The 22951-nt window shown below is 58.3% G+C and overlaps 2 protein-coding genes across 2 annotated transcripts in view; both read left to right on the forward strand.

Moving 5' to 3' along the window:
* The first annotated feature begins 2594 nt into the window (after positions 1-2594).
* On the forward strand, positions 2595-11716 carry LOC119103146 (putative GPI-anchored protein 58). Its single transcript, XM_037226597.1, has 9 exons — positions 2595-2688; positions 6218-6327; positions 7756-7853; positions 8210-8363; positions 8850-9141; positions 10000-10129; positions 10505-10582; positions 11296-11466; positions 11711-11716. The coding sequence occupies exons 2-9, from the start codon at positions 6246-6248 to the stop codon at positions 11714-11716; spliced, it is 1011 nt and encodes a 336-aa protein (XP_037082492.1). The 5' UTR covers positions 2595-2688; positions 6218-6245.
* Positions 11717-11959: 243 nt separating this feature from the next.
* The window catches only part of LOC119103582 (tudor domain-containing protein 1), a 12133-nt gene continuing 1141 nt past the window's right edge, over positions 11960-22951 (forward strand). The window contains exons 1-9 of the mRNA XM_037227167.1: positions 11960-12066; positions 12904-12999; positions 13771-14016; positions 14999-15124; positions 15409-15648; positions 16003-16161; positions 17013-17158; positions 17731-18037; positions 18471-18628. Of these exons, the coding sequence (XP_037083062.1) occupies positions 11995-12066; positions 12904-12999; positions 13771-14016; positions 14999-15124; positions 15409-15648; positions 16003-16161; positions 17013-17158; positions 17731-18037; positions 18471-18628 (1550 nt within the window). The 5' untranslated portion in view covers positions 11960-11994. The remainder of the gene's footprint in view (positions 12067-12903; positions 13000-13770; positions 14017-14998; positions 15125-15408; positions 15649-16002; positions 16162-17012; positions 17159-17730; positions 18038-18470; positions 18629-22951) is intronic.

Genomic DNA, 22951 nt, shown 5'->3' on the forward strand with positions numbered 1-22951 from the left:
ATATGGGCTTGTAATGTTCAGCTCGTGCTTCACGTGCAATTCTACCAAAATTTACAGCGAGGATGTCCTTACCACGATTATTGGTACTTCAACAAGATGAACATGGCGAAGACAATCCCATTTTATCTATTTGATTTCTTTGAGCACCTTCCTGGGGAAATATTAGCAAACCAAGTTTCGGAATTGTGACATAAGAAAGAAGTGGCAGAATTCTTTCTAAAAGTGGGCCGGCAGTGTTTTCCCGGAGTTCGCTGTTTTATAATTGATTTCAGATGTTTTAACAGGTGCACCTATCAATCATCGGCGAATGCTTTTATTGCTATCAGCCGCAGGCCATCCATTGCAGGGGCAAAGAGCGAGTGCCGAAAACAACCCAAACTCATCCTTTAATGAGTGAGTGAATCGGAAAACAGCCGCACTAAAAAAACGATCTCTCGCGACAATACTGTATTCCCGTATAGACATCTGACAGCTACTGCGCTCCAGTCTCTCTGATAATGACTGATAAGCTTGTTAGCATCATCCTGGGAAAATAAAATACAGCGCACCACTTCTTTCTCATAGAATGTAATCGTTTTGCTTGATTTCTAATGTCGTTATTGTGACTGCAGAAGGGCATAACTCAAGTCGGCTTTCATGCAAGTACTCCATGTAAGTGATCTCTCGCTAAGCTTGTCCATACATGTACTCAGTTCACTACACATGAGAGTGCATGTGTAGTGAATTTCTGCACTGCTATTCGACATAGATGCTCTCATTATTTCAACCTCAGTAAACGGCTTAACAAACAACCAGTTCTTCCAGTATCAAAATCGGTATACGTGAATAATCACCCACACTCAGGCCGCGGGGCAGTGATATGAGGCACTGAATATCGCCATTTTCAGGAGCCATCCTGCGCAACACACCGCGCTGCGGCGTCTCCCGCAACAAAAGGGAAGAGACGCCAGAAAAATGGTTTCGACGGGAGAGACTGCGACGACGACAAGGAACATCGCGCTGACAACGGCGGCAACGACGACACCTAACATCTGTTGAATGGTTTAGTGATTGTCGCATCCGGTGTGATAACAGCGAAGTGTATATTCTGCGCAAGAGTGCTGTTGTCGAGGCAGTTTTGGTCAAATGCAAGGTGAATAAACTTTGACCTGGCTTGTTATCGATGACATGAAGCAGTCTGCCTGGAATTACGGCGGTCGATCAATCAGATGGAATTTGAGATGGCAGATCGGTGAAGCCCAACTGGGGGCCCATCTGGGGTGGATAAAAAGGTCCCATCTGGGCTGGTTACATGGGTCCTAGGTGGACTGACCCGTATGGGTCCCAACGGAGCTACCCAGGCGGGTCCCAACTGGGCTGCCCAGGTGGGTCGCATCTGGGCTGCCCTGGTGGGTCCCATATGTGTCCCAGCTAAGCCCCACAATGGCCCCACATGGCTTCCAGGTCCGACCCAGTTAGTTGCCCATGACATGCCCGCGTGGGCCCGAGGTTGCAAGCCCAGGTGGGCCCTATTCGGTTGTCCATTTCGGACCCACATGGGTCGCGGCTGTATGCGCTGGATGGACCCCATGTGTGCCCCAGTTAGGCCCCACATGTGCCCAACAAGGGTCACCCATATCACACCCAGGTGTTGGCCCATAACATGCCCACGTCGGACCAAAGTGGACAGCCCAGGTGGGCCCCATATAGTTGTCCAACTGGGACCTTTATGGGTCCCAATTCGACATGCAGGCTGGGGAGGCAGTATGTTTATGAAACCAAAATGTTGACCTTGGTCATTTTCAGTCAAGGGCCTATTCTGACCTCTAAGAAGCCAATGGAAGTTGTATTATGCGGCTCCTGCTATCAATAAATTCTAAATGAGCACCAGAAACTATCCCGCACAGCAAACCCTGTAGTAGTAAAACAGGTTGGTTTTGGCCTTGATCTGAAATTCATACTTGACCTTGGGTCAACGTAAATTGCTCGTTCAGTATTTGTGTTGCCTAAGAAATCATCTCAGAGATGTGTGGCTTTGTCTAACAGTCCGCTGTTGCATCAGATTGAACGATCCCCTAGAACCTAACTTCGTTGAGACCATGGCCTGACTTTAACTTGTCATAGGTCAGCGACCTTGCGAAGTATATCTGCTTTTATTATCTGCAAAGCATATCTGCTTTTTTATTCCAAGCGAACCGCTATACAGTTGTCTACAGCTGCGCAAAATTTGGGTGCGGCTATGCAGTGCCGTTCGAAAATCATTTTGAAAAACCTTCGGGGGGGGGTTAATTTCCCCCTCGCTCTACTCAAGCGCGCGTTAAAATTGTTTAGACAATTCAGATTCACTACGCTGAACATTTTCGAAAGCGCGTTCATGTTCTAGCGAGAATATTTCTAAAAATGATGTCTTGACTACAGATACACCAGCCCACGCTTACGCGTTTTGACCGCCAAATGCCGTTCTACAACAAAACGTGAGTTTCGCTTCACCAGCGTGCACACCTCGCAATCGACTACTGGCAGTGTTTTACATTAAAAATGCGCGGTAAGCGTCGTGACGTAATGTGACGCTCAAGGGACATGACGTGGTTCGCATCTGCGTATGGGTGGCTGGGACGCTGATTTGGCACAGAAAAAGGGGCGGGTCAAGGGATGGTCCATACTGGTATCATTCTGTCCCCTATCTTTTGAACTTACAAAATTAGTTCGGTAAGTATTTAGATAATATACGGGTACCCTGCAAATGCTGCGTCTACCTGTTCTGCGTGCGTCAGCCACGTCCATACACCGTCCGAGAGTGGGCGAGGCTGGCCCGTGGCCTGTGAAAGTGAACACGGGTACCAAGACAGTGGTAAGCGGTCTTTGATTTTGAAAATTAGGTACAAGCTGGCTATGTCCATGGGTATCTTTACCAAAACAAGGCAAGTGCCGTTTGCTCGAGTCATAGGCCTTTGGAGCATGTGGTGCATGTGTTCATGTATGACATATGGGTACAGGTATGAAGTTCCTTATTTAGTTCCCTTTTCAGCAACTGTTTGGTATGTTCAGTCCCCCAGCATTGAGGTGAAGGCAGGTTGAATCTAATAGATGTGTGTTTGACAGTATGTTTTAGAGTTAAGTTTGTGATTTTATTTGTTTGGGCACCAAGTCATGTTCTGGAACTACAACTCTGAATGAGTGTGACATACCAGATTATTTCAGGCTGGTCAGAGGCTAGCAAGGCTGTAAAGTACAACAAGTGAAAAGTGATAACCTTCCCTGAGCTAACATTACCCTATAATCCAAAGATAAAACCCCATATATTAATTTTTGGCCAGTTTGTATTGCTTATGCCATCTGATCCTGATTATCATGCTGAATTCAGTTATTTAAACATTCATTTGAACATTTCAAAAGCTTTAAGCCCATTCTGCTAGTTAAGCAGTTCTGACAATCTAAACTAATGGTTTGAATTTCTAACTTCAGCATGAGTAGATGAATCAGATGACATAAAAGGGTGTAATGTCCAGAAGTAAACATATGGGGTTTTGCCTTTGGATAGCAGACCTGGTCTTATCTGTTCAATATAATGGCAATGGACCAAATGGTAACTCCTGACATGTATGCCTTATAACTGGTAGGCTGGCACCAACCCCTAATGAACCAGCTATAAATCACACTGTGTGTATCTTATGCCATTTTCCAATCCCCTCCACTTGGTTACACTGTTACACTGGAAAAGCTGGGAAAGCCCTATTCACCTGGTAACTGTGTTAAATATGACATGCATATAAGGTGACATATGTTTGTCCCATACAGAGCTAGGGGTACAAAAATGAGCATGGAAGCCAGCACTATCTTGCTTGAAGATCTTGCATTATTTCATTGAATGCTGATATTATTTCCAACCATACCTGGGTATAATGCTGCTTCATCCAAAACCTTCTTTTCCTTTGTAACATCTTGGTTAATGACCATAACACACTTCCATCCATTGTTTTATGTTTGGACACCCCATAACAGCCAGCCTAAAAAGACAGTTCCAAGCAAAGGGTTCAAACACAAGGCCAAGTCACTAATGCATAACAGCGTGAAACAATGCCACTTGTCACTTGCTCAGCTTGAGGTGACAAGAGAGTGGAAAGATATGTTACCATGTAAATTTGGTTTTGCACACTATGTCATGGCCCAAACCACCACCTAATTTTGTTCTTCTGTTTCCTGCCATTCCGGAAGAATAATGCAGCACGGCCTCATACATTTGACCTTCTCTGCACACTGCAAATTGCATCAACTTGTATCTGTGTGGGGTCTTGTGTTCCTTTGCAGTCATGAGAACACAAGACCAGCTCCAGTTTTGCTAAGCAGCATTTTTTCCATGGCCTCATATTTGCCTTCTGCTGTAAGCCATGTTTCATTGATGGCCTCAGATTTTATGTAATGTTAATTTAATGGTTGGCTCCAGCTTTGCCTTTGCACCACTTTTAACACTTGTTCCAGTGAGGTGGTGGTTGATAAGACTTCCAACAGTATTTCCAGATAATTTCTAGATGGTGCTGTGTACCTGCAACAAACCTTGTTTGAGTATATGGTTTAACAGGTAACCCTTTTGCATACAAAATTTGACATACCCATTGAAGGTCAAAGTCACACCATGGCTGTCAGTGAAGATAACGCATAGATACTTGTTCTTCATAAAATTACATAACTTTGAGATGACTGCTCAGGCAATTGAGTGACTGATATTAGTAGCAAGACTTATTCTGCTGACTTTGGGTCAAGCATGCAGCTCAGATCAAGGTTTGAACCAAACCACTTTTTTGCTGGAAAACTTGTGTTATGAGCATATGTGTATCTTGCATTCCTGGAGCACAATGATGCCAAAAGATTCCTTATTTTGGCTTAATGATGTTGGTGAGGCCAGTCACGTGAATAACTTGTATAAACTTTTCTGGGGGAGACTTTCAAATAAGGTCATTGAACTGATATAAACACCAGCAACCTGTTGCTTGTAAAAGTTATCTAGGTGAAAGCTGGTTGCATGACAAGACCTCAGGGCACTAAGGACACAAAGTTGTGCTTTGACCCTGTTCAACCTTATTTGATCATGACTTAGGGATCTCAAAATTTGACAGGTTAATTCACATAGAGCCCTACCTTGCTGTGCATTTCATGTCTCTAACTTTCTTAGTTTTGGCGATGTCAGAAAGGTGGGGGAAATAGCCTCCCACCCCCACCCCAGTGTGTTGCATTCAGCCGGCCACCTGGGCGCGTGTTTGCAGCTAGCTTTGACTTAACTTCGGCTTCAGACGAGTTTGGAGCTATGGCTGTGTCCTCGGCTCCGTGCGATCCAGAGCTGCTGGCCGCGACATAGTCATGGTCTGCCGTACCGTCACACTGCAGGAGTGGCTTGACTTCACTAAAGCAGTCTTGCCGGTATTGCCACCCCAGTTGTATTGCTAAAAGGCCAGTACCAGCTTCTTATCCTCAAGACCATTTATCACCTGACGGTGGCCGGGGTCCGGAGCCGAAGTTTCGGCCACTAGTCGTCCGAAGCTGCCCGAAACTTTTGTTCAAACTGACACGTGCAAGCGCGGTAGTCCGACAATGTTCTAGGTGTAGTACTAACAGCTTGTCTGATTGACTTCCCTAAACCGTTTTATTTCTGTTCACACACAACTCCACCAGGTGCGAATGTTGTTATGGTTCTGGAAAACAACGTTGTCCACAAGCGGGCTTGCGCGCCGACCTCGTGCTTTTGAAATTATTTGTTTGGCTGCTGCTGTCGGGTTTCTTGAATCCAAAGCCGCTGGCCTCGGGTTCGTATTACAAAGGTAAAAGACGTTTGCCTGGGATTTGGCTTCGTGTTTTATAAATGTGAAGCCGCTTGTTTCGGCTTCAGTCACGCAGTTCCAAACCTAGAAGCCGTTGGCTTCGGATGGTGCCGTGCTGGCTGTGGTGTCCCGGCTTTCCATTTGTCTGCCTTCCCGGCCTCATTGGCCTTTCACACGTCTCCCTGTCTCGCTCCCCATCCTCAAAAGCTTTTCATACGGCTCCATTCCCGGCCTCGCCGGCTTTTCACATGTCGCCCTTCCCGCCGTCATCGGCATTCCAAATGGCTTCCTTCCCGGTCTCGTTGGCTGGGTCCGCCATGGCATACCGCAAATAATTCGTGCATTTGAAGCTAATGACTGTTGCCATTTGAGTTTGGCTTGTGATGTGTTATGAGCAATTGACTAACTCTCTGTGCCCTTTGCAGTGATTATTTCGTGTAATCCATTCTAAAAATGGCAGACGAGGAAACGAAAAAACTGATTCGCTCATGCCTTATTTCCACCAAAGGAAGCCTTTCCCTCCGTGAACTGAAAAGTAAGTTGACTGGCTTTGCTCAGATGTAGACTGCTGTCTAGTATGCTTCTGAAAGGTTCCACGCTTTGCTTTAATCAACGTGGTGCTCGTGTTTAATTGATACGATACATTTTGTACATACGGTACATTTTGTACATACGATACATTTTGTACGATACATTTTGTACACTTACATACTAATGTGCCATAATTGTGGATCCTTGTCTTGTTCTCTGCGTAGACACTGGAACTATGAAAGTGATGCTACGCTGCTGTTGTGTTAAGCGGGTTGTCTAAGTATCTGATAACTTTGTAAAAATGTTCAGTGAAATGATGGGACTTCTTAATTGGTTCACATCATTGATCGTAACACGCTGTAATAAACCACGTGCAAAATGTAGGTTGAGTATGAAAACATCAATACATACTATATTGGCAATTATTTATGATAACTGTTAATCGCACGTTATCAAGCGTTGCCATTGACATAAATGGTGCATTGCAAAATGTCGTCTTCAATATTTTTAGGTAGGGTTCATTGCAAGACATCATAGATATCACTCGTCGCCTTTACCTGATTGCATAAAATATTATCAAATGTGTTCTGAACTGTGCTGGGACATGAATATTTGGGGAATGTGCTTCTGCCGTTGTGAGTCACCCCATGTTATGGTGACATACGCCGTCTTGCAGTCTCCTGCTGATGTCGCTGTCCGTAACGCGTCTCTTGAGCAATCTTCCTGTTGATTGAGGTCCGAGTTTGCCGGGGGAGGCACAATGTCTCACCAAACAGTCAGTGAAAGGAACTGGGACACACAGACCAAATTACAATCGAGAAAATGGAAAAATGTGTCATGCCATATGTATGTCATGAATAGTGTGTCCTTCGGTTGTATTACATTTGGACATGCCCCTTTTAACATTTATCATTATTACTTGGCCTTTGATTACTCACCTTTGGTATATTTCCATTCGCCCGTTGACTGTTCGTGTTTGGGTCCTTCCGACCGAAAGAAACTATCTGGAGCGCTCAGGAAGGCCTAAATGTTCCGTGCCAACAGGTTACATGGTCAGGATTTAGGTCGCTTGGCTTTACAAAAAACAACAACAAAACAACAACAACAACAAACAATGGCACGGTTGCCAAGGCTTTAATCTCACTCTTTGACGAATGCTTTTTATCATGTTCTATAGTATGAAATAGTGGTATCTGATCATTTACTGTTCGCACGTTTCTGTTTGGTTATGCCTTTCAGGTTGGAACTATACAGTAACTAGATTGTGCTGGTAAAATAGTCATCCACGCTACCTAAATGGCTATCCATGCTGCACATTGGTTCCATATATGGGATTGTGTGCATGCATGTATGCGTTTATCACCCTGCCAGCTGTAATTCAGGAAATTACCTTCGTAGTCTGAACTAAACCTGTTGAATTGCTTTGTTTCAGGGGACTTCCAAACACTGGTGGGGTACGCTATACCCTTCAGGGACAATGGCTTCCGAAGTCTGGAAGATTATCTACGCTCCATCCCGGATGTCGTGAGGGTGAGATGCTTGAACTGCTTTCAGGATAGATAATCCCCGTCGTGTTTTGTAGTCTGTTTGTCATCACTGTCTGCCCCCATGGTACTCATGGCAGTGACTGCGTTGCCCCTTTTGGAGTTTTGTAAAAAAAAGTCACCTTCTGACTGACGGGCTCGACTGACTTCTGTTCATACGTACGTCATCAGCGCTATCCGAATCACCAAACGCGAGCGTCATGAACCGACGGCGCGGGCGGCCTGTGTTGCCCTGCACTCCTCATCAGTGAAGACCAGCCGCGTGTCGGCTGCCGGCCGTGTCCGAACGAGCCTCCTCCGGTGGCGTAACCGTGTCTCATGGGCGCCACCCTTGCGCGACAGCTGAACGAGTCCGGTCCCGAGCCGCTGGTGCACTTCGTCGCCGACGCCAGCACGGCCGGCATAGCGTCGCTAGTGCAGCGCCAGAAGCCGACCAAGAAGAAGGCGCCGCCGCGCAGGCCCGTCGCGTACGTGCCGCGCCCCAGCTATGGTGCCGGTAAGTGACGGTAGGTGCTGCGTTGAAGCGCCGAACTGCGGCCCACTGGACGCTATTACCGGGGAGAAAACGAGAGGATAGGTAAATGCGTGCGTTTGTGTGCGTGGTGCGTATGGTGGTCCAGTTCTCTTGTTCGGCAGATCGCAGTTTTGAGGATGGAGGCTCGTGAGAACGTCCATTGCTGTGTGGTCCATGAAGACCAGCAAAAGCGCGCTGTCGTACACAGATTGTTGCATGATCCAGCTCCAGGGGCATGCAAATTTAGTCGTCTGAAAATCAAAGGCGCAGCTAACTCTGAAACTCTTCACAGGGGTGAACCCGCCGGCCGCGGAGAGCGTACTTTTACCGGTTCATTTTCTTAGGAGACTGCTGGACTGTGCCTCGCGCTGGATGGAGTCGCCAGGAGCTGGCCTGGTGATGCTGGTGACCGTTGTCCCCCGCGTCGGTGACCTCTGTCCCGCTGACGTGGCCGCCCCTGCGCCGCAGTCCGGCGCACCGACGGCTTCTCGGCGCCACGGTTCGACTTCCAGCCGCGGCGGGCCTACAACGTGCGTCCGAACAGCGCGCCGCGCCAGGGCCTGCTGCCGACGCCGGGCCCGCGCTGGGCCCAGCCGGCTGCATTCCGGCCGGCCGGCCAGCCGCCGCGGACGCAGTCGGCCAGGCCCCAGCCGACGACCAAGCCGCAGCCGCAGCCGCAGCCACAGCAGCCACGCTCACGACCACAGCCGGAGCCTAAGGCGCCGACACAGCCTCAGACGCAGCCGCAGCGGCCGCCGCAGCCGGCCAAACGGACGCCGACGCCAACGTCAGCGCCGGCGCCGGCGCCGACTCCGGCGCCGCCGCAGCCGCGGGAGGCGCCGACCGCCGCCGCCCAGTCGTGGTGGGGCCCGCCGGCCGAGCCGAGCCCGCCGCCGCCAGCGCCGCCGGCCGCCCCTGCAGGGTACGGGCTCTGACTGGAGCACAACTCCCCTCCCCCTTCCCGCGGTCACTGCCGAGGAGCCCTCCGGTTATATCGATCAGCCTACTGCCTTGTAGCTCTTCTGAACACCTCACTTACTTCCGTGTAGCCCCCCCTGAAGCCTGGCTTACTCCCGATAGCTCCTGAAGCCCGGCTTACTCCCGATAGCTCCTCCTGAACCCCGGCTTACTCCCGGGAAACCTCTCTTGAAGCCCGGCTTGCTCCCGGGTAGCCTCTCCTGAACCCCGGCTTACTCCCGGGTAACATCTCCTGAACCCCGGCTTACTCCCGGGTAGCATCTCCTGAACCCCGGCTTACTCCCAGGTAGCCTCTCCTGAACCCCGGTGTACTCGGCGTAGCCCCTTCTGGAACCCTTAGTTCATTGCTGCGAGTCTATTGATGCTGTCAGAAAGCCTGACGCGGCCGGGTGCAGTACTGCATGGATTGCAGACTTGACCATTGCAGCCCCAAGGGACGACCCAGTCGTGACGGGGCGATGTTCGTAGTCATTGAAAGTCTCTGCTGTCAATCTTGAAAATGCCCAGATGGGCTGGCGGAATGTTGAAGCTCGTTATATTCAACACTCGCTTTTTAAATGATGAGGCGATGCCGTAATGGGTTAATGATTCACGTCGAGGCTGCTTATTCCGCTGACGCCTGTGCATGTTGCAACGGCAGGCCGCAGACGCCCAAGCAGGAGCTGCAGGCCTACATCCGACATTACCGGCTGCCCGAGGCCAAGCTGGAGACGGTGTCGTTCAAGCCCAAGTCGGCCGGGGGCATCGCCAGCTTCTACTCCACCATTGTGGTAGGCGGCTTTTGGAGGAAAAGGGAAGGTGGAGAACGGGACGGCGTTCTTTGTTGGTTGCCATTTCAGCGTCGTTGGAGGCCATTTCAGCGGGGTTGGGTGTCATTTGGGTATGATGCGAGCAGCTGGCGCGGGTCTTCACTATTTCAGGAGCGAATCAGGCGGTCAGTCCGGTGCTGCTGGCCCGGAGCTGCTCAGACATAATGTAGTACGATATGGGGATCCATCGTTTGTGGCCCGTCTACCCGGCACGTGTGTGCGCCGCGGGTCCGGTCCCACAGCCTGAGCGGCCCGGCCGGCTCGGCGGCGCTCGGCGTGCGCGCCCGTAGCGGCGGCGGCCCAGCACCCCGGCTGATCGCGTTCGGATCGCGCCAGGTGGGCGACGTGCGCTGCCAGACGTACCCCTCCGAGAGCCCCTCCGAGGACGTGGCTGAGGCGATGGCGTGCCAGATGGCGCTGGAGACGCTGCGCCAGCGCCAGCGGCAGGACAGCAGCAGCCGAGAGTCGCCCGTCACTGAGGACGGCCGGCTGATCATCACCAGAATGACGCAGGTGGGGGCGGCGCACCGAGCCGGCTCAATTGCTCGGGTAGTGGTAGCAGTGTACTACGCAGCGGGCATGACCGTGTTTTGTGACGGCTTCCGGTGAAAGCGTTCCAAATCGCGTCTGTCACGCCACTTCGGCGTCGGGCGATGACGGCGGTGCAGCCGTGTCACCTGCTGTGATCCGCCACTATGGCCTCGGGCGATGACGGCGGTGCAGCCGTGTCACCAGCTGTGATCCGCCACTGTGGCCTCGGGGCGATGACGGCGGTGCAGCCGTGTCGCCAGCTGTGATCCGCCACTGAGCCACTCACCGGTCCGACTCCAGTCATGCCACGGCATCCGCACGTACTCGCCCGCAGCCGTTCAACGGCGCCTGCCGGGGATCTCTGACAGTGCTCAGTGATCGCTCCAGTACGCCACCGATGCCGTGCAGTAACGGTCGCTCGGCGGTGGTAGCCGTGCCATGGACGGTGGACAGCCGGCAGGACGGTATCCGCCATACCCCGCGCTCTCGCACCCATTCCCGCTCTCTCCTCGTCAACTCCCTCAGGTGGCAATGGCCCAAACAGTGGCACACCGCCGCCGCCGCCGGCGCCGGCTGACGGGCGCTCTCACCGGCAGCTGCTGGAGACGCGCCGGTACGGCCTCTGGCGGGACAGCGTGCCGGCCGAGTACCGGCGCCTGTTCCAGGAGCGCGTGCCCGACAACTGGGAGGACCTGCTGTACACGTCGGGCGCCGTGCGGTTCGACTGCGTGGGCGCCGACCGCTACATCCTGTACTCGGCCAGCCAGGTGAGCCGGCGCCGCGGGGCCGGCCCGGGTCAGGTCAGGTCAGGTCGGGTCACCGGCGGGTCACACCGCCGCCCTCCGACGACGGCGGACTGCGGCGCCAAATGTGTTTTGTTCGGGAAACGCGAGCCGGCGTGTTCGTGATAGGCCGAGAAGCCGGTTTGGGGCTTTAGCCACCGACTGCGTGACATGATTTTGTTGTTGTGGCCTGGTGTGGTGGTCTAGTGCGTGGCGCGGTTTGGTTTAGACGTAGATGAATGTCATTTTGTCCAGACTACGTGGTTGCTGGTTGCGTCAGCAGTATATCAGACAATTGGTGTTATTTTTCACGTGACGCACCGGTGGCGCGTCTGTGCCGGTCTGCCCGGCGGCGCCGCCGTCACCGCCGTCCCGCGTGTGCGACAGACGGCGGGCGTGGGCGGCGGGGACGCGGCCGGGATCGGCGCCGCCACCGAGGCGGCGCCGCCGTCGCCGGCCGACCGGGCCGACTGTCTGACCCGGCTGGAGACGGTGGCGCTGCCCGAGGAAGACATGTTCGCCGTCACCGTCACCTGGGTGCTCAGCGGCTCGCAGCTGGCGTTCCGGATCATCGGCGAGCAGCAGGTGCGCACCGCTCCGACTGGGGCGGCGGGCTCTCTACTGGTCCGACCAGGGGTGGCAGGCATTTCGGGCCGGGGCGGCGGCACTCCTCCGGTCCAGCCGGGGCGACGGGCACTCCTCCGGTCCAGCCGGGGCGACGGGCACTCCTCCGGTCCAGCCGGGCGGCAGGCACTCCACCGGTCCGGCAGGGGCGGCGGGCACTCCACCGGTCCGGCAGGGGCGGCGGGCACTCCACCAGTCCGGCAGGGGCGGCGGGCACTCCACCGGTCCGGCAGGGGCGGCGGGCACTCCACCAGTCCGGCCGGGATGTGGGGCGTGTGCCATGGGACCGATCAGTCTCGGGTGTATGCGCGCAATCGAAACGGTGGAAACCGCGTGCGTGGGCTCTCCGGCTGGTGGATTCAGCACTGAATGGGGACCACACTGTTTGGATGGCGTTTGTGTTGTGGTATTTCCCACCGTGGTTTTGTGTGTTTGCGATAGGTTTATTTTCATAATAATCTGCTGCCAATTGTTCGCATTATTACGAAGTTGTTGTCATTGCGGGCAATATTACACTCAGCCCCTAGTGCGGGATGTCGCGTGAGTACACCCTTATGCCTGATCGTGAGTGACCGACTCACACAGGCAGGCCGGGCAGCTTCTGGTCCTGCCCGTGCGTGCCGTGGCCACTGACACACCGCCGACGCCGGCGTGCACCAACATAACGACTGGCGCACAGGTGGTGGGATGAGCGGCGTTGGCGGCACGTGACGGCTGCGGTGGCCGGACCCCTGACCGTGTTAGGCTATGATGTGATGTGATAGTACTGTGACGGCCGACTCCGCCTTCCCTGCACAGGACCGCCTGGAGGACCTGCTGTCGGAGATAGAAGTCAGCCTGCTGGACAACCGGCAGCCAGTCAGCCCCATTATCGGCGGCTTCTACCTGGCTCAGGTGGGTGGTAGCGGCGCTGCTGCGACTGGGGACGGTGGCCGACGGAGGGAGGGAGGGGGGATGATCGGTGGTTGGGGGGGGGGGGGGCTGCCATCTGCGGCACAGTGAGCCGTGGCAGGCTTGGGTTTCAAGCGACAACATTGGGATGTGTCACTGAGGCTGCATGCGCTCCAACAAGTCTGCTGTGGTGAGAGGCGTGGCGCGGGGTTCCGTGTGGAACTTCAGAAGGCAGTTGACTGTGACTGCCCCGTGGTGTAAGGGCAAACGCGCCGGTCCGGTCTCAAAGCAAGCGGCCAGTGCTGGGTTCGGAGCTCATCAGTACATGTGTTCGTTTCCCACATACGCCCCAAATTTTTCCGGACAGGGAAGGTGAAAAGTTAACCACGCGTGGTAGAGATTACTGGTGTGCAAGGCACGTAAATATCCCGTTTCTTTTTCAGGCTATGGCGAATTCCGTAAATATCTCGGTACTGACAGGCTGAGGTAAAATTGTCTCTGCCTGGAAATCACGCAGGCTGCGCTTGGCGAAGCCTTCAATCTCGACGCTACTCAAGTTTACTATTTATGCTAAGAGTACGCAACACGGGTATAGGCTATCACTTGCCTTGTCTCACAACAGAGCTCTTCATACCGCGCCGTGTACCGACGGGCGCGAGGACCCGCGCTCGAAACGCCTCGTGTCAGCCTGCTCGGACGAGTCTGTGATGCTGCCAGCTCTCTGCCGCTCCGCCTCCCTCCTCCCCTCACCCCTCTCCCCTCCCCGACCGGCAGGTGGACGGTACGCCGCACCGGGTCCAGGTGACCGATATCCTGGACGACATGGTGTCGGCGTTCTTCGTCGACATCGGCGACACGGAGCTGGTGTCGGCGCGCAGCCTGAGTCCGTTGGACGCGGCCCGGTTCGGCCAGCTGCCCGGGCAGGCCCTGCACGCGACGCTGAGTGGCGTGGACGGCGACCGGCCGGGCGCGCGCGACGCCCTCAGCCGGCTCGCGCTTCGCAAGAGCCTCATGTGCCAGGTGGGTCCTGCGACGCCGGGGCGTGCCTGCATGCGTGCGTGCGTGCGTGCGTGCGTGCGTGCGTGCGTGCGTGCGTGCGTGCGTGCGTGCGTGCGTGCGTGCTTGCGTGGCTGAAGAGGGGATGCTGACGGTAGAGTCTGCCACCGTGTGTGTGTGGTGTGTGGCGTATGTGTGTGATGTGGTGTGGTGGTGTCTGCTATCCGCACATCCTGGTATTCTCGCCGGTCGGTTGTACTGTCTATCGATGGCAGAATATTCGGTGAGCCTACCGCGTGCGTCGCGATGGTAGGAGCCACGCACGGACTCCGCCGAACGTCGCACCGAGCTCGACACTTTCAAGCAATGCTTCCAACCAGGAGCGCGCTATGATGCTCCAGCAATTATCATAACTGAAGAACCCAGCATTCTCGTGCCTACTACCTGGCCGTCAAATCAGAAAGTCTAAACAGATTTGAATTAGCGCCACACGTCCATTGACAGCAAGCGGTCGGTGTCAGCTGCGGAGGTGTGTAGATTGAGCGGGACAGCGATTCGACGACAGCCTTTTTGCGTTGTCTTGCTCCTCATTCTCCGTGTTGTCTTCCATCATTAACCAGCGTAAAGGATCAGGAGCTGCATTGCCGGCGTATTTACAATACGCCGGTCGTTTCCTCTGTATCAAAAAGGCAACTGTTCTCGTTCCCGCTACGTCAGTTCAGGCCATCTGACGTCCTACTTTGGGCACCGACCGGTGGGGTGTGTGCCTGCGTGTGTGCGTGTGTGTGTGTGTGGGCGGGTGGGCGTGCGTGCGTGCGCATGCGCGCGCGTGTGTGCGTGCGTGCGTGCGTGCGCATGCGCGCGCGCGTGTGCGTGCGTGCGTGCGCGCGTGCGTGCGTGCGTGCGCGCGTGCGTGCGTGCGTGCGTGCGTGCGCGCGCGCGCGCGCGCGCGCGTGGGCGTGCAGCACCGCTGGCGGGGCGAGACTGACGCCATGCCCACCGCCAGGTGGTGGAGGCCGACGACAGCCGCCTGGAGGTGGTGCTGTTCGACACATCCGGCGATGACGACATCAATATTAACAGCACGCTGCGCGAGCTGGCCGAGGCGGACACGCCGCCCTCGCTGCCGCCGGTGAGGGAGCGGCGGCCGGCGGGCTGCGCCCGGCCCGGGGCGCTCAGGCCGCTGCTCGGGACCTGACGGGCTTGGTGTGTATCATTCATCAGAGATAGCGTGTGCATCAGCACGGGCCTTGTATGTGGTTTCCTGCTGTTGGTCGAGGTGTTGCGCTGTTTCCGAGACGTGCGGTGGTTCGGGCCGGGTGCTCCGCCGTCCGTACCGCCGCCGGTCACCACCGGCCTCGGTGACCACCACCAGCCCTGGCCGGCTGCCGACCCTGCGCCTGGCTCGGCCGGCAGGCGGGCGGCATCGTGGACGCGTTCGTGGTGCACGTGTCGGCCCAGACGGGGGACGTGTTCGTGCAGCTGGACACGGCCGACGCGCACGAGGTGTGCGAGCGCGTGGCGGCGGCCGGCGAGGCGGCGTCCGCGGCGCCGGCGGCGCCCGTCCCGGCGGCGCCCGGCACGCTGCTGCTGGCCCGCTACTCGGACGGCAGCTGGTACCGGGCGTGCGTGCAGGCGCCGCCCCAGCAGGACACGGTGAGACGGACGCGGGGTGGGCTCAGACTTCCGGGGTGAGGGGAGAGGGGAGCAGCGCCGTCCCGGGGGGTCACGGGAGGGCCGGCCGTCGCCCCTGTGGGAGGTGGTGAGAGGTACAGGGTATCGGAGCGATATGGCGGTACCGGCGCTGCATTGATTCCGTAGCAGTTACCACCTTTGTGTTAGACCAACATTGCATGGCGGCCCTTCATCGCCACAGAGGAGTGCCTCGTCCCCCCCCCCCGTGCCTCTTTGTGAGTCCCTAACCGCCACGCGTGCCGGTCTGGCCGACGGGCTACCGCACCTCGTCTCACGTACCGTGGCACGGCCCCCTGACGGCGGTGCCCGCCTCAGGCGTCTGTCCTGTTCGTGGACTACGGCAACACGTCGGTGGTGCCGCTCTCGGAGCTGCGCGCGCTGCCGGCCACGCTGCGACACCCGGCCCAGGCGCTGACCGTCCGGCTGAGCGGCGTCCAGATGACCGACGGTGCTGCGCTCCGGCTCACGGAGATGGTACGGCGCCGCCGGCGGCTGGTGCGGTGTGGTGCGGCGCCGCCGGCGGCTGGTACGGTGTGGTGCGGCGCCGCCCGCCGCTGGTGCGGTGTGGTGCGGTGCCGCCCGCCGCTGGTGCGGTGTGGTGCGGCGCCGCCGGCGGCTGGTACGGGTGTGGTGCGGCGCCGCCCGCCGTTGGTTGCGGTGTGGTGCGGTGCCGCCCGCCGCTGGTGCGGTGTGGTGCGGTGCCGCCCGCCGCTGGTGCGGTGTGGTGCGGCGCCGCCGGCGGCTGGTACGGTGTGGTGCGGCGCCGCCCGCCGCTGGTGCGGTGTGGTGCGGTGCCGCCCGCCGCTGGTGCGGTGTGGTGCGGCGCCGCCCGCCGCTGGTACGGTGTGCTGCAGCGGTGAAAGAGGCGACGTGGGCCGTCCCGCGGACAGCGTGTCAGTGCTTCGTGCAGGAGCGAGCCTCCAGCCGCGGAGTGCGCTGTATGAGGCTGTGCAGTGGCGTCCCTTCATCAGTGCAGTGGCGTCACATCGCCTGTGGCCTTTTGGTAGCAGTAAGAGAAGTGCGTGGAAACGACGGTCCAGTGTCCAATAACGGCCATGTGTGTAGTTGCACTTCACAGCACAATGGGCAATGGTCCGACCTTGAGGTGAGGGTTTGTTTGTTTTTGCTGGCGGGCATATTTGTGCTGTCAATCATCAGCGGAAAACAGCGACTAGTGAACCCAGCCGTCGATGTACATGAGCGTACCTGTATGACGTTACATCAAGCACACAGGCAGTGTCACAGGCGTGTCGCGGCAGCGTACAGTGGCCCCACGTTAATGGGCGGCGTGCCGTGTGACCTGACGTCGGTGTGTGCTGTGCCAGGTGCCGAGGGACGGCACACGGGTGGTGCTCCGCGTGACCTCCAATCCGGCCGCCGGCGTCCCCGAGGTTGAGGCGTATAAGAGGCTGGAGAACAACGAGCTGGTCTCCATCAACGCCACGCTCGCCGTCGAGGCGCACATGTCCAGGTGAGGCTCGCTGGCCCCGGCCGGTGGCGCGGCGCCTCCTCTGATGCGGCGCCCTGCCTGGCGCCGCCAGCACACTGCCGGTTTGGGTGCGTGGGCGGGGCCGCCCGCTCTGCCCGCCCCTCGGCGCTCCCCCTGGTGCGCCAGGCTGGCGTGGTGTCAGACTTATGCCACACAGCGATTACGTCAGGCGGCCCTTTGGTGGAGCTGCGTTGGACTTGGTGCCGGGAGGCCTGGCTCGGAGCCAGCGCAGCAACGCTCCACTACCGTTCAGCTGTCGAGTCGAAAACCCCTCTGCAAATGACGTCGTCAGGCTTGCGTAGTGACGGCTGGAGGGGTAAACTGACAGATGGCCGTCTATAGAATGCGGCAAACCACTCTGCCAGTGGCGTCAGGCTTGCGTAGTGACGGGTGGAGGGGGTAAACTGTCAGATGGCCGTGTATAGAATGCGGCGGAAGGGGCTTTAAGTCCGCCAGGCCGATTGTTTCACAATTGGACGTGTAGCCCCCGCCACCTTCTTTCGCACGCACTCCTCGTGTCGACCTCAGCGGTCCCGGCCGGTGCCCTCCCACAGCCGGGCGGACCGCGTCTCCCGACAGTCTTCCACGGCTTCGGCGGCGGCGGCGGCGCCGTCCGTCTCTCGCCAGTCCTCGACGGCCTCGCTGCCGGCGGCGGCGGCTCCTGCGCGCGGCTCCCCCAGCCCCACGGAGCAGCTGCTGCGGCTGGCCTCGCCCCGGCCGCCGCCCGACGCCCAACCCGCGGCCGACGCCGCGCTCGGCCGGCTTCAGCTGCAGCCCGTCGAGCAATACCGCGTACAGCGCGACGGTGACGGCTACCTCGACGTCACCGTCTCCTTCTGCTCCAGTCCCTGGAACATATACGTGGGTGCCCGGACGGCGCTGGGGTGCGTGTGCCGGACGGGCGGATTGCGCGCAGTGCGCAGTTTCTTGTTGTATGCTTGCCGGGACTGTGGAAAGCTCGTCCTGGAAGGCTCGCCCTGCTGTGGTCGTTGGTTATGTAAGGTGTGTTTCGCCCACGAACGTTGAAATGTCTACGTGGCTTTCCGCTGCAGCGTAAAACCTCATCCTAAATGTCAGGCTACAACTACTAAAATGTCTCCTGCATACCGTTGACGTGTTCCACGTATCGCATGTTGGGTGCGAATAATAGGGTACGGCTGCTAGTGTGTGCTCCAGAGGTACACCAAGCTTGTTGCCCGTTGTGTGTGCCGTTGCCGCAGTCGGCACACGGAGCTAGCTGGTGCGTCGGCCGTCGCGCGGCGGCGGCCGCTGACCGGCCGTCGTCGGCCCGCAGGTTCAGCCTTACCTGGAGGGCGGCAAGCTGCGTGCCCTCATGCACGCCATGCAGGAGCACTACAGCCAGCCGGCGAACGTGCAGCCGCTGCGGCCGGACGCCGTGGCCGGCGGCCAGTTCTGCGCCGTCAAAAACCCGGAGGACGAGCTGTGGTACAGGTGTGTGGTGGCCGGTGGCTCAGGGGAGCGGGCCCGGGCCAGGCGCCAGTCAGCGGCTGTGGTACAGGTGTGTGGTGGCCGGCGGCTCGGGGGAACGGGTCCGGGCCAGGCGCCAGTCAGCGGCTGTGGTACAGGTGTGTGGTGGCCGGCGGCTCGGGGGAACGGCCCGGGCTGGGCTTCAGTCAGCGGCTGTGGTACAGGTGTGTGGTGGCCGGTGGCTCGGGGGAGCGGGCCAGGGCCAGGCGCCAGTCAGCGGCTGTGGTACAGGTGTGAGGTGGCCGGTGGCTCGGGGGAACGGCCCGGGCTGGGCTTCAGTCAGCGGCTGTGGTCCAGGTGTGAGGTGGCCGGCGGCTCGGGGGAACGGGTCCGGGCCAGGCGCCAGTCAGCGGCTGTGGTACAGGTGTGTGGTGGCCGGCGGCTCGGGGGAACGGCCCGGGCTGGGCTTCAGTCAGCGGCTGTGGTACAGGTGTGTGGTGGCCGGTGGCTCGGGGGAGCGGGCCAGGGCCAGGCGCCAGTCAGCGGCTGTGGTACAGGTGTGAGGTGGCCGGTGGCTCGGGGGAACGGCCCGGGCTGGGCTTCAGTCAGCGGCTGTGGTACAGGTGTGTGGTGGCCGGTGGCTGGGGGGAACGGCCCGGGCTGGGCTTCAGTCAGCGGTTGTGGTACAGGTGTGTGGTGGCCGGTGGCTCGGGGGAACGGCCCGGGCCAGGCGCCAGTCAGCGGCTGTGGTACAGGTGTGTGGTGGCCGGCGGCTCGGGGGAACGGCCCGGGCCAGGCGCCAGTCAGCGGTTGTGGTACAGGTGTGAGGTGGCCGGCGGCTCGGGGGAGCGGGCCAGGGCCAGGCGCCAGTCAGCGGCTGTGGTACAGGTGTGAGGTGGCCGGCGGCTCGGGGGAGCGGGCCAGGGCCAGGCGCCAGTCAGCGGCTGTGGTACAGGTGTGAGGTGGCCGGCGGCTCGGGGGAGCGGGCCAGGGCCAGGCGCCAGTCAGCGGCTGTGGTACAGGTGTGTGGTGGCCGGCGGCTCGGGGGAGCGGGCCCGGGCCAGGCGCCAGTCAGCGGCTGTGGTACAGGTGTGAGGTGGCCGGCGGCTCGGGGGAGCGGGCCCGGGCCAGGCGCCAGTCAGCGGCTGTGGTACAGGTGTGAGGTGGCCGGCGGCTCGGGGGAGCGGGCCCGGGCCAGGCGCCAGTCAGCGGCTGTGGTACAGGTGTGTGGTGGCCGGCGGCTCGGGGGAGCGGGCCCGGGCTGGGCTTCAGTCAGCGGCTGTGGTACAGGTGTGTGGTGGCTGGCGGCTCGGGGGAGCGGGCCCGGGCCAGGCGCCAATCAGCGGCGAGCACTCGGGAGGGCGGCGCTCGAGCCCGGCGACTCGGATCACGAGCGACATGGCTCGGCACTTTAGATGCGACGGTCGGCGCCGGCCTCATGTGATTTGGCTCGACGGCGACTCGATTACGGCGACTCGGAAAACCGCACATTGATGGTGATAGCTCAGGGGGTCGCTGCTGCTGATTGCGCGATGCTGCGGGGACGTGGGTGCCTCCGCAGTCTAAATAGGCTCGATTTGCTGCCTATGCGGTGGCTTCTGGCAACGCCTAGGCACAAAAGCCCGCCAGCGTAGGCAATTTTGTGGTGGCTGATCTACCGTCCGTCAGCGTCGGTCGACGATCGCGGGCGGCTGACCAGCCGGAACCATGGCCGGTAAAGGCCACACCCGACACCGCTGACGCCACAACAGTCGGCCGCAAAGGTCGCTCGCCGTCCGTGCGCTCTGCCGTGGCCGGCCCTAGTAAACACATTCTCAGCTGTAGCGACGTCGGGCCGGAGCTGGGCTCCAGCGCTGGGGCGCACACGGAGCGGGCTTGCGGCGTCCTGCCGCGGTGGCTGGCTGCCGGGAGCGGGTCTCGAGGTGTGCCGATGGGTGGAGCGTGACTCGTCAGGCCGGGGGGGATGGTAGGCGGTGCCGCGTTGGATGGCTGGCTGCCGGGGGCGGGTCTCGAGATGTGCCGATGGATGGAGCGTGACCGGGGGCAGTGGTAGGCGGTGCCGTGTTGGATGGCTGGCTGCCGGTGGCGGGTGTGCGGATGGATAGAGCGTAACCGGGGGCAGTGGTAGGCGGTGCCGCGTCAGATGGCTGGCTGCCGGTGGCGGGTCTCGAGATGTGCCGATGGATGGAGCGTGGCCCGGGGGCAGTGGTAGGCGGTGCCGCGTCAGATGGCTGGCTGCCGGTGGTGGGTCTCGAGATGTGCCGATGGGTGGAGCGTGGCCCGGGGGCAGTGGTAGGCGGTGTCGTGTTGGATGGCTGGCTGCCGGTGGCGGGTCTCGAGATGTGCCGATGGGTGGAGCGCTACCCGTCAGGCCGGGGGCAGTGGTAGGTGGTGCCGCGTCAGATGGCTGGCTGCCGGTGGCGGGTGTGCCGATGGATGGAGCGTGACCGGGGGCAGTGGTAGGCGGTGCCGCGTCAGATGGCTGGCTGCCGGTGGCGGGTGTGCCGATGGATGGAGCGTGACCGGGGGCAGTGGTAGGCGGTGCCGCGTCAGATGGCTGGCTGCCGGTGGCGGGTGTGCCGATGGATGGAGCGTGACCGGGGGCAGTAGTAGGCGGTGCCGCGTCAGATGGCTGGCTGCCGGGGCGGGTCTCGAGATGTGCCGATGGGTGGAGCGTGGCCCGGGGGCAGTGGTAGGCGGTGCCGCGTCAGATGGCTGGCTGCCGGTGGCGGGTGTGCCGATGGATGGAGCGTGACCGGGGGCAGTGGTAGGCGGTGCCGCGTCAGATGGCTGGCTGCCGGTGGCGGGTGTGCCGATGGATGGAGCGTGACCGGGGGCAGTGGTAGGCGGTGCCGCGTCAGATGGCTGGCTGCCGGTGGCGGGTGTGCCGATGGATGGAGCGTGACCGGGGGCAGTGGTAGGCGGTGCCGCGTCAGATGGCTGGCTGCCGGGGCGGGTCTCGAGATGTGCCGATGGGTGGAGCGCGACCCGTCAGGCCGGGGGCAGTGGTAGGTGGTGCCGCGTTGGATGGCTGGCTGCCGGGGGCGGGTCTCGAGATGTGCCGAGGGATGGAGCGTGACCCGTCAGGCCGGGGGCGGTGGTAAGCGGTGCCGTGTCAGATGGCTGGTTGCCCGCCGCTGACTTTGGCAGACTTGTTTGGTGTCCTGACGAGGCCCGGCAAGCACGACCTGGTGCTGCGGTGCCTGGCTACTATTCGTATTTTGTCCTGTAGTGACAAGCCTTTTTGCGTGCTCTTGTTCTGTTGTTCTGCCAGGCATGTTCTGAGTTTATTAGGTATTATTTTGAGGGATGTCGTCCTCGTTTTATCATTGGTCTGTTATGACGTTCTTGTTATGAAATTCCGTTCGAGTTTAATATTGGGGAATTATCTGAACAATTCAGTCTACGTTGAAATTTTCGGTTGTGGCGTGGTTTCTTGTCACATTGAGGTAATATCGTGCCAAGCAGATCGATACCAACCGTTGCCATTTTATGCACGCATGATCTGGTCACTCTCATGACATTCAGTTTCCAACGAATCCACACAACCGCTCACTAAGGCCACAGCCAGCTGACTTGTTAATGGTTGCGTCCCTGGTTTTGACGTCAGAACAGATCCAAATGTCAAACGGTCTTCACAAACAACGCGGCGGAGATGCAGGGCTTGGGTGCTGCTGTGGCCGCAGCTGGCAATGCAGTACCCATTATGTAGCACCAATTTGTAGTAATAATTCATGCCATACTGCGTGCTGTGTGCACACAGTATGGCGTGAGTTGCAAACTGTGTGCACAATTTCACTTACCAATTGCTACCTGTTGATTTGATGCACATTTGATTGTGCCCATATCCAGCAAGCTTATAGGTGTAATATTAAGATGGTCACTAACCGCTGGGTGGTTGATCCATACTTCTGCGTGGTCACATATTACAATGGATTGTAAAAGGACAAGCTTCTGATCACAACCCATGGCCAGAGGTTGTAGGGCGCAGGTTCAGACACTAATTTATTTGCCAGTCGTAGCGCATATGCCGTATATTGTGATCATGCTGTTGCATTATTAGTGTTGTTGCTGGTCTTGCTGAGCGCCCGGGTAACGACGCGACTAGGACATGACAACAAAATCGATAAAATGTGGAGTGATGTGGTTTTCTAAGCTTGCACCACTTTGAACCTGTTTAAACTGGTAAAAATAGGTAAAAAACAAAACTAATGGAAACCAGTTGCTTCTCCGATGCATCGAAAGCCTCCACTGTTGTGGTGTAAGCTAGATCATGCCGGTTCTTCTGCCGATGCTGAATTAGTGCTGGCGCCACAGGGGCAAAGCTGGGTTGTCAGTATTGGTGGA

The sequence above is a fragment of the Pollicipes pollicipes genome, unplaced genomic scaffold (assembly GCF_011947565.3).
Source record: "Pollicipes pollicipes isolate AB1234 unplaced genomic scaffold, Ppol_2.1 Scaffold_5724;HRSCAF=6776_pilon_pilon_pilon, whole genome shotgun sequence".
NCBI lineage: Eukaryota > Metazoa > Arthropoda > Thecostraca > Pollicipedomorpha > Pollicipedidae > Pollicipes > Pollicipes pollicipes.

Excerpts from the sequence above, each read along its gene's own strand:
- LOC119103146 (XM_037226597.1), top strand. The coding sequence starts at position 6,246 with ATGGCAGACGAGGAAACGAAAAAACTGATTCGCTCATGCCTTATTTCC. Across the intron at positions 8,364-8,849 it reads GCGCCCCAGCTATGGTGCCG|TCCGGCGCACCGACGGCTTC; the intron begins GTAAGTGACGGT and ends CCTGCGCCGCAG. Across the intron at positions 9,142-9,999 it reads CAGCCGCAGCGGCCGCCGCA|GCCGCAGACGCCCAAGCAGG; the intron begins GCCGGCCAAACG and ends TTGCAACGGCAG.